Source organism: Sus scrofa, chromosome 12, assembly GCF_000003025.6.
Source record: "Sus scrofa isolate TJ Tabasco breed Duroc chromosome 12, Sscrofa11.1, whole genome shotgun sequence".
NCBI classification, from domain to species: Eukaryota; Metazoa; Chordata; class Mammalia; order Artiodactyla; family Suidae; genus Sus; species Sus scrofa.
In genome coordinates this window covers 1,691,140-1,701,391 of record NC_010454.4, presented here as the reverse complement: position 1 = coordinate 1,701,391, position 10,252 = coordinate 1,691,140, and the positions used below count along the sequence as shown (strand labels likewise).

At 64.6% G+C, this 10,252-nt stretch overlaps 1 protein-coding gene across 1 annotated transcript; it reads left to right on the top strand.

Annotated features, from left to right (window-relative positions):
* Positions 3,045-9,571, top strand: CHMP6 (charged multivesicular body protein 6). The gene is made up of 8 exons (XM_021066499.1): positions 3,045-3,178; positions 5,513-5,622; positions 5,724-5,811; positions 6,335-6,421; positions 7,132-7,197; positions 7,427-7,507; positions 8,172-8,226; positions 8,756-9,571. Exons 1-8 carry the CDS (start codon positions 3,116-3,118, stop codon positions 8,809-8,811), a joined length of 606 nt encoding a protein of 201 aa, XP_020922158.1. The 5' UTR covers positions 3,045-3,115; the 3' UTR covers positions 8,812-9,571.

Sequence of the window (10,252 nt, the reverse complement as noted above, 5' to 3'; positions counted from 1 at the left end):
TTCCCATTGTGGCTCAGCAGATTAAGAACCCACCTAGTATCCATGAGGATGCGGGTTCAATCCCTGGCCCGGCTCGAGGGTTAAGGATCCAGCATTGCCGAGAGCTGTGGTGTAGGTTGAAGACATGGCTCAGATCCGGTGTTGCTGTGGCTGTGGTGTAGGCTGGCAGCCGCAGCTCCAGTTCGACCCCTAGCCTGGGAACCTCCACATGCCGCAGGTGCAGCCGTAAAAAAGAAAAAAAAAGGGCTATTTAAAAAAAAACCCTTTATTGCTAAAAATGCCAGCCATCACCTTAGCCTTCAGCGGGTCACAGTAGTAACATCTCAGATGACAGATCGCTTCACAAATACAATAATGAAAAAGTGTGAAGCATTTTGAGAATTATCAACATGAGACAGAGACCAGAAGTGAGCAAATGCGGTTGGAAAAATGGTGCCGGTAGCATCGCTTAATGCAGGCTGTCCTGAGGCCTCAACTGTACAAAACGCAGTCTGTGAAGCATAATAATTCAAAGTGTAGGAAGTTGAGGTAGGACTGTGTTGTAACTGTTCTGGCTTTTTTTTTTTTTTTTCGCAATAAAGTATTTTATTTATTTATTTTTTTTTGCCTTTTTTTTGGGGGGGGGGACTTTTTGTCTTTTTAGGGCCGCACCCGCGGCATATGGAGCTTCCCAGGCTAGGCATCTAATCGGAGCTGTTGCCGCCGCCCTAACCACAGCCACAGTCACAGCAACGCCAGAGCCAAGCCGCGTCTGCAACCTACACCATAGCTCATGGCAGTGCCGGCTCCTTTAACCCACTGAGCGCAGGGATCGAACCTGCATCCTCATGGATGCTAGTGAGGCAGAATGTTAACTCAGGTAGTTGGTGTAGGAGCGTGGGCTCCAGTACATTCCTTCGATAAGGATATTGATTAACCTCTGTGGCTTAAGGGCTCCAGGCAGTAACACCTCCACAGGTCGTGCTTTATCATAGGAAAGGTGCATTCCCCACAGACTTGGTCGACTGGGAAATGCGAGTCTCTAGCCCACTCCTCAACGGATAAAAAGGAATGAGGAATGGTGACCACCTAAGGAAAGAAGAGGACAAAGAAACCGTAAAGCCGGGGCATTTCCACCCCAAGACCCTCTCGGACAAGGACCGATGTGGGTAATCGAGCAGGGCCCATGGGGGAAGACCCCATCTTTCTGGACCCCGTGTTGGTGGCCCCCCACCTTGAAGAGCTAAAAGGACAAGAGAGGAAGGGGAGCCCTTCTCCCCCTCCCAGCCTGTCCCGGGGGCTATTTGCTTCTTTTTAATAAAGACTTTGCTTGCTTGCTTGAGTTCACTCTTCGACCGCTGGGAACAGGAACCCGGACTCCGGTACCAGCTTTCCGGCATCACTCGTCGGGATCGTTACCACTGAGCCATGAGGGGACTGTAAGCCACCCAACTTTCATGCGCCCTGGGAAGCCGAGAAATTCGTGTGACTCTCTTTACAGCAAAGGTCGCCGTATTGCTGGCCTCTGGACGGGAACCAGCAGCAGCTCGGACCCGCGCCTGTACGTGTGCAGCGAGACACGGCAAGGAGTTTCATCGGCCGTGAATCACAGGCAGCTGCTGAGGTGCAGTGGATGACCAGAGACTGGAAAGAAACGGCACTGGAAGACGGGTCACGAGGACACCTGGGGCAGCGACGTGGGGGGCAGAGATCTGGGTCCCCGGGAAGGCGGCTTGAGCCTCCTCTGTCCAGGAGGCGCTCAGTAGTTCGGGTGGACGCAGTGCACACTCTGGACGCCAGTGCTCGGTCAGTGGACAGAGTGGCTTTGGGGAACTCGGCAGCACAGACGTCCCCTCACTGAGGCTCCCCTGGCCACCACTGCCGAGGGCCCCAGACAGCACCATTCTCTGGGGGCCAGCCAGCCCCGCCGACAGCAGGTTGACTAATGAGGACCCTTCCCTCGTGGGGCAGTGACTTGCTCTCATCCTGGGTACAGATTTGCCCCCCTCGCCCAGGGCACTCCTGCCAGCGGCACCATTTGGACTTAAAGATCCATCATGGGGGAGTTCCCGTCGTGGCGCAATGGTTAACGAATCCGACTAGGAACCATAGGGTTGCGGGTTCGATCCCTGCCCTTGCTCAGTGGGTTAACGATCCGGCGTTGCCGTGAGCTGTGGTGTAGGTCGCAGACGCGGCTCGGATCCCGCGTTGCTGTGGCTCTGGCATAGGCTTGGCAGCTACAGCTCCGATTCGACCCCTAGCCTGGGAACCTCCACATGCCACGGGAGCGGCCCAAGAAATGGCAAAAAGACAAAAAAAAAAAAAAAAGAGAGAGATCCATCATGGGGCCCGGGGGACACTGCTTCTGAACGAATTCCTTTCACAGAAAGGGCTGAGCGCTGGGCACGCGCCATGGGCCTGCCTTACTACTTCCCCACTGCCCAGGAGCTGCTGGGCTGCTAGAAAGGTGACCAAGCCCAGGCAGACTGGCTGCTGGGGTGACCGAACAGGGCTGGGTGCCACCTTACGAGCCCCCCAGACAGGAACACGGTGGAAGCCTAGTCTGCAGGTGTGCGGGGCGTCCCGCCCTGTATCCCCGATGCCCCGCGGGGGGTTCCCGCCACGAAACCAGAAGCTGGGCTCCTCCGAGTCTGCCCACGGGCCGGGGGCGCAGAGCGAGGTGGGGAAGGCGGGGCGTGCGTCCCCCTTCCGGGTGTCCCGAGGGCGGTTCGGCGGACACTCTGACCCCCTGGGACGTAACATCACTAAAGGCAGCGTTTTGAGGGCACAGCCAGCAGGGCAGCGACTCGCGCGCAAGGTTTCTGACCGCCCAGGGCGCGCAGTCACAGTGCAAGGGTCCCCCGGAGCGGCAGCGGGAACGTTCAGTCTTGAAGACCACGCAGGCGCGGCTCTCCGGGAACGCCGCGAACCGCGCCCCCGGGGCCGCGCGGCCGCGCCCCGCCACGCCTCCAGGCGGGGCCCCTCCGCGGGCGGTCGCGACCCGCGCTCTGCGGCGCCGGGCCCCGGGCGGCCGCCGTAGTGGGCGGGGCCGGGCCGCGGTGGGCGGGGCCGGGCTACGGTGGCCGCGCGGCGTGGGCTCGGCCGGCGGCGGGGCCGGGGTGCGAGCCGGGCCGCCATGGGCAACCTGTTCGGCCGCAAGAAGCAGAGCCGGGTCACCGAGCAGGACAAGGCCATCCTGGTGAGACGCCGGGCCCCGCGGGCGTGTGGGCGCGGGCCGGGCACCCCCGGGCCCGGGCGGGGAAACCGGAGCGGGGCGGCTGCCGCTGCGATCCTCGCCTCGGGCTCCGTGCCCGCCGGCCGCCCGGCCCCGGGCAGGGCCCGGCGCCCGGGCGGGTTTCCGAGCCCGGCTGGGGCAGTGGGCTTCCGGTGGGGAGCGTGTCCGGGCCGGGTTCCCCCCGAGTCGGAGCGAACCCGGTCGTCCAGGTGTGGGCGATCCAGGTGCGGTAATTGAACTGCGCCTCCCGTTTCCGGAGGCGGTGCCCGCGTCTCGCTGTTTGTGGTCGTACCTTGTCCTTGGACGAGTCCACGCGTGCGGGTGTGGTTTCCTAAGCTCCCGCACCACGGGAGTCGACCCCGACCCGCTTCCCAGTCCCGGCCCGGCCCCGCCGTGCTTCACCGTCGCCCGCTTGCGTGGCCGGCCCAGGTGGGAGGCCCTGGCGCTGGCTGGGCAGTAGGGCCTTATCGCTGCTCTCAGAACTGGGGATCTAAGCAGGGGAGGCTCTGATTGCGCAACTTTCTCCCACATGCTTCCAGTCTGCCTTGGCCCTTGCTCTGACCTGCAACCTGTGCAGTCCCCGAGCTTCTGGGGCCACGCCAGCCCCCCCTAAGCTGTAGGTGGTGGTGGTGTACCTGCCTGTAGAGTCAGGTGTCTCTTGCAATGGAGCGCTGATGTGAAAGTTAGTTTCGGTGGAAAGAATCGTGTGTGTGGAGTTCCCGTCGAGGCGCAGTGGAAACGAATCCGAGCAGGAACCATGAGGTTGCCGGCTCCATCCCTGGCCTCGCTCAGTGGGTTAAGGATCCCATGTTGCTGTGAGCTGTGGTGTAGGTCGAAGATGTGGCTCGGATCTGGCGTTGCTGTGGCCGTGGGGTAGGCTAGTGATCCCCAGGATGGGAACTTACATATGCTGCGAGTTAGGCCCTAAAAAGACAAAAAAAAAGAAAAGGAAAAGGTAGTTTTTGTACCAAGAAAGTAATGCAAGTGGCAGATGGGTTTCGTTTTGTTTTACTGTGGCTTCTGTAAGCTGTAAGTTTTTAACTACAGTTCCCTGCGGAAGAAGAGGCGGCAGGCGTGTCCGTCGTCGCTGGAGAAGATCAGGGCCTGGAGCACCTGCCGTGGGCCTCACCCCCAGGGGCTCTGCTCCACCCTGGGCTTCTGGCTCTTCTCTCTCCGAGGGCTCATCTTGGGGTTTCTCTCCAAGGAGACCTTGCTGTTGCCAAAAATTCACACTGGTGGGGTCACAGCAGAATAACTCCGTCGGTTCACACTCCACGGAAGTTACTGCCTGGTATCTTCGAGGGTGAACACCTGAGCGGAGGAACTGGGACCTCCTGCACACTGTCCCATGACCCTCTGCTGAGACCCCTTGTCTCATAAAGAGGGCGGCCCGCCCACACCTGCTCCCCCTAATGCTTTACACGCAGCCCGAGGGCGTGGGGCGGGGGTGGATGCCAGCTCCCGCACAAGAGAGACAGCCAGTGCTGGGGAACTGGGGCAGGACACGTGCTGGACACAGAGCCTGGCCCTCCGGCTCTGGGGGAGCACGCCGGGGCGCTCTCTAAAGAGAGCGGGGGGCAGCCACTGCAGACAGACTGACCAGGTCTACACTGGGGGATCGTCTCCCAAGTCTTGAAGACGCACATACCCTCAGCCCAGTCAACCCACTGCCCGGCGCGATCCTCCATCTGCGATGCCCGGAGCTCGCAGGTGCTTTGCCATAGCATCACCTGAAAGGATGGGATTTGGCAGAAACGTGAACGGCCTAAAGTAGGGAAGGATCGACTAAGCGTGTAAAGGCCACGCGTCCTTTTGGAGACAGGACATGGGGGTCCCAGTTGCTTGGCAAGGTCACCCGAACCCATCACCTCAACACGCCATTTGTTGTCCACACACATACGGTGACAAGTGACAAGAGCAGGGAGCTAAGCACGTATCGAGCCAGTGGCTGCAGCCGGCAGAGGTGTGGAGCCGGGCGGGGAGCCCCCAGACCCCAGCCGTCCGGGCTGGCGGCGCTCCTTGACCAGCACCCACACTCCTCGCTGAGGGCGATGCCACGGTCTGGGGGCCCGGGAGCCTGGGCTTTGCAGGACATCGAGCCGCCTCCCTGGCCTCCATCCCCAGAGGCCGGTGGCCTCCCTTGTCACCACAGCCGGGACGTCTGCCCGCAGTGCTCCCTGCCCGGGGCCCATGTGTCCCCACGAGAACCGTGCTGGAGGGTGCCCTTCCAGCAGTGGCGGTCGGGGGCGCCCAGTGCCGCGGGGGCTCGGTGTGGACGCAGGGCCTGCTCTCGCGCAGCAACTGAAGCAGCAGCGGGACAAGCTGAGGCAGTACCAGAAGCGGATCACGCAGCAGCTGGAGCGGGAGCGGGAGATCGCCCGGCAGCTCCTGCGCGACGGCAGGAAGGAGTGAGTGGGTCGGGGCGGCTGTTGCCCGGGGGTTCTGCCCCCGCCAGCCCGGCACAGGTCACGGGGTAGGCCCAGGGGTCACTGCTCGCCTCCTTCTGCAGACGGGCCAAGCTGCTGCTCAAGAAGAAGCGGTACCGGGAGCAGCTCCTGGACAAGACGGAGAACCAGATCACCAGCCTGGAGACCATGGTAGGCCCACAGGGGTCTGGGGTGTGGGCCCCGGGCAGCAGAGTCCCTCGCAGGACCGTGAGCTCCCGCTGTCCCTCCCTGGACCTCCGCCGGAGGCTAAGGAGTGGCCGGGCCCGGAGGCGGGCCAGGAGCTGGTGCCAGCCTGCTGGTGCGCGGGGCTGGGGCTGGCTGGCGCCTGCAGGACGGCTGCCAGGGGCCGGGCCATGGCGGGTGGTGGAGGTGGGCGAGGGGTCCCGACGGGAGAGGTGTCAGGACACAGGAGGCCCCTGAGCGTCCGCGTTAGGGCCCCGGCTCCCGTTCTGCTCTCGGACTAACCGGAGCCGGGACACTTGAGATGCCTCCCAGGCTTCTAGTCCCGCCAGGGGCCGGTCGCGGCGGGAAAGGACGCGGGGAGGAGGACGGCAGAGACGGTCGGCTCTGAGGCCCAGAGGCTTTTGGTGGTGACAGAGGCGCCCCGACTCCCACGTGTGGGCCTGCACGAGGAGGCGGAGGGGCGCCCTGACCGCCCGCGTGCCCTCCTCAGGTCCAGAGTATTGAGTTCACCCAGATTGAAATGAAGGTGATGGAGGGGCTGCAGTTTGGGAACGAGTGTCTGAATAAGATGCACCAGGTACGCCTTGCGGGAGGGCCCAGGGGACAGGGAGGCCTGTCCCTGAGGCCATGCGTGCACCCGGCCAACATCCACGCCAGGGTATTGGCCTGAGAATAGGGACCTGAACTCTGAACTGGGTGCAGAGACGCTGAAGTGACTGGAGTCTGGTTAGAGGTGGGAGGGCGCGGAGGGGTAATCCGGAGGTCTTGCTGGAGGAGGCAGCAGCACCGAGGGGATGGTGAGAGGAGGGGAGGCCCAGGGAGGCTGTGCCACCGCCCCGACCCGGTCTCGCTCCTGACCACTGGAAGGCAGGTGGGGCTGGGCCCAGAGCCGGGTTCCTCTGCCTTTCGGAGTGTCCAGCATGTGGGGACCTGCCAGTCGTGCAGAGGTGCTGCTCTGAACCCAAAGGAAATCAGGTCACCTGGCCAGAGGGCATTTTATTGGTACTTTTCACTCACTGGGGTTGACCTGGGTACCAGAAGGGCCGGCAGGGGCTGGAGGCGGTCGGGGGTGGGGGCGTCTGAAGAGACTGGTCTGACAGGTCCACAGTGTCTGGGGACGGGCCCGGCCTGGGTCACAAGTGACCAGAGATGGGCCATGTCCCACTTGCCTGGCTTCATTTCAACGGGACCCGAAGGGCAAGGCCGTGTGCCCTGCCAGCCCAGGTGGCCGGGGTGCGGGGCGCTCTGTGGTGCCTCACTGACCACACTCGACGTGTGACCGTGCAGGTGATGTCCATAGAGGAGGTGGAGCGCATTCTGGACGAGACCCAGGAGGCCGTGGAGTACCAGCGGGTAGGCGTGGCCGCGTCCCCGGGACCCTCCTTCTGCCCGCCCGCGAGTACGGTGGCCCGCTTGCTACGTGCCCAGGGCCGCCTCGCGGGCCGTGTGTCCCCACGCCACGTGGGGCTGCCCGCCTTTGCGGGAGGGAGCCTGAGCCAGGGCTGCCTCCTTCCTCCACGAGGGGCCCTCTGTCCCCCACCCCAGCCCAGCCTTGCTCGTCACTCCGCTCTTCCTTCTGCAGCAAATAGATGAGCTGTTGGCAGGCAGCTTCACCCAGGAGGACGAGGCTGCCATCCTGGAGGAGCTGGACGCGATCACTCAGGTAACAGGACCCCCACGACTGCGTGGTTCTCGGATAAAGGGACCCCCGGGAGGCCTCTGCTCCCTGGCCTCGGGCGGGCACTGGATCGGTGTCACTGGAGCACGCAGTTCTGGTTTTGCGGCTGGTTGTCTTTCCCGAAACGATCGGTGTTGGTCCGAGTTGAGGCCCCTTCTCCACGTCCGCCTGGCTGACGGCCGGGAGCGGCTGGCCTGGCGAGACCGTTTTTGCGGGTTGTCTACTGGCGCTGCGGGTGTCAGAGTGAACCAGGCTCCAGGACGGCAGGATGCCCACCCTCCAAGCCCCTAGGCCCCTCCTCCCCAGGGGGCCAGGCCCACGGCGTGCTGCCAGCACAGGGTAACCTCAGTGGAGGCGCCACTGCCGCCCCAACCCGTGTGGCTGCCTCTGTCAAGGTGTGCAGCCCAGGCTCTCAGTGGAACTGGGGGCGGGGAGCCCCTCAGCGTCCGGGTTGCTGGGAGCGGTCCCCTTCTGTGGCCACTGTGCCCCTGTGACGTGCGGCGCAGAGCCCCCAGGAGCTGAGGAGACGCACCCTGGGCTTCTGTGCTGGCGGAATCGCATCCCAGTTAAACCTGGCGGAGAGCAGCGCAGCGAGCGGGATGCTCACCTCCAGGAGAAGGCCCTGGGCTTCACCCCGCGTGTCTTGCAGGAACAGGTGGCGCTCCCGGAGGTTCCTTCAGAGCCCCTTCCTGAGACGATCCCAGGTACTCCTTATTCTGTCCTGGGGAGAGCAGTGGGTTCTAGAGCAAAGCCCGGGTCTGGCCACTGGGTCCGGCCGCTGGATCCTGCCCAGGCTGCCTGGCGAGGGCCGGGCCCTGCCTCCCCTGCCCGGTGGGCACTGGCTGGTGCCCAGGCGGAGTGTGGGGCCTCGCCCTGGGGTGGGGCCCGGGTTCCTGATGGGCTCAGGTCACCTTGTAAGAGCCGAGCCCTGAAGTCAGAGCAGGGACAGGGCCAGGCAGTTGTGCAGGTCCTGGGGACCAGCCGCCTCCACGTGTCCCTGGGACGCCTTGCTCAGCTGGCCATCAGGGCTCCCCAACCCCGACTCTTCTTCATGATTCCTCCTGGTTCTGGTTCTTTTCTGCCCCCTCGCTGCCCTTGGCCTCCACCCCGGGGTGGGGGGTCGCAGCCTGAGTGCAGCTGCCTCCCGGAGCTGCGGCGGCCCCCTGGTCCTCATGGGCGGTGTCCGCCCGGGCGCCCTGCTCCGCGCCACAGCCACCTCTGTTTCCTCCACAGAGAAAGTCCCTGGCAAGGCCAGGCCCAGGCGGGCAGAGCCGGTGGCAGCCTCGTAATGCGGCCTCCTCCTGTGGGACGCGGGGACTCCCGAGAACGGCTCCGAGCGGGCTGGCAGGAGGCCGACGCCGGGCCAGGCCGGCCGGGCACCGACGGAGGCGCACGGCGCACACGGGCTCCCGGCAGGACGCTTCCGCGCAGCGATTCCCGGCGCTGCTGTCTTGCTTTGTTTCTGGATTAAATGGCAACGTTCAAACCCTCCAGGCCAGCGCAGCTTCCGAGGCTGTGGTTCCCCTGGGCTGCTGCGGCGGCCCGACGCCCCGGGGCTGGCCACTCCTCCCGTCCCGGGTCCGAGGGCCTGCATCCGGGCGGCGCTGTCTTCAGTGGGAGGCGCGTCAGACTTGGCCCCCGCCTTTCGCTGCTTCCTGCTGCTCCCGTTTGCTGGCGGGGCCGCGGGCTAAGGGCTGCCTGCCTGGGCCGGCGCCTCGACGCACCCGGCCTCCATGTGGATTTGGGGCAGGTGGGCCGGGAGGGGCGCGGTCCCGCCAGACGGACGACTCCAGGACCCCTGCCCACCTCGTCACCCCTGGGGCCGCGCACAGGGCCTCGGTGCTGCTGAGCACGGACCTTCCCGGAAGCCGGCGGTCCGGCAGCGGCTCCCCCGCCGAGTGGAAGCTGCGGAGGATGGAAGTGGCTCCCCGAGATCACGGTTCACTCTGACGTTAGACAATCTCACGGGGGTGTCATGCCCGCCAAGAAGACAAAGGGCACCCTCCTGGCCCCAGGCAGGCCAGCCCCGTATTAAAGTTGACGCCCGCACAGCTGCCGCCTCCTGGACTGGGACCTGTGGGAGGGCCTGGGCAGGTTAGTGTGGCTCCTCCCTCTGTCCCTGGAGCACAGCTCCTGAGCCCCAGGGGACCTCGGAGGCACCTCTCTGGCCGTCCCCCTTGGGGGCTGGGGCTTCGGGAGCCAGGAGGTCCTCGCCCTGCCTGGCCGGGGTGAGGGCAGGCCGGGGCTCCAGCCCCACTCGCTCCAGGCTCTGGCGGTCACGTCTGGCAGCTGCCCGCAGCGAGGGGCAGGGCGGCGCCCTGGCCCCACCTCCCTCGGAAGAGTGGCTGGCAGCCGGGAGGGCAGGCAGTTTGGGGCCTCCAGGGGGGCCTGGTATGGAGGTCTGGGTGGGAAGCCAGATGCCCCAGGGAATGAGTCGGCACCAACAAGGGGGAGAAGCGGGGGCCTCCGTGCCCTCTGCCCAGAGGACAGGGTGGCGCGGGTTCCTGGGCTTCTTCAGGCGGGGCTGGAAACCTGGGACTTGGTGAGGAGCGCCCCTACCAGGTGCAGTGCCCGCCTGAGCCAGGAGGGGGCTCCCTGCCACCCAATTTCGGGGATTCTGCAGGAGGAAACGGGCATTGCCAGGCCCCACCCACTTGAGTTTGGTGACACCCCGCTGTTGGTCCCCAGGACCTGGTGGGGCCCTGAGGGCAGTTCTGTTGAGGAGGGGAA

What these genes read in the sequence shown, in the direction of transcription:
- CHMP6 (XM_021066499.1), top strand. Translation starts at nt 3,116, where the DNA reads ATGGGCAACCTGTTCGGCCGCAAGAAGCAGAGCCGGGTCACCGAGCAG. An exon ending in CTGCGCGACGGCAGGAAGGA is followed by an intron (nt 5,623 to 5,723) that starts GTGAGTGGGTCG and finishes CTCCTTCTGCAG; the next exon opens with ACGGGCCAAGCTGCTGCTCA. An exon ending in AGGCCGTGGAGTACCAGCGG is followed by an intron (nt 7,198 to 7,426) that starts GTAGGCGTGGCC and finishes TTCCTTCTGCAG; the next exon opens with CAAATAGATGAGCTGTTGGC.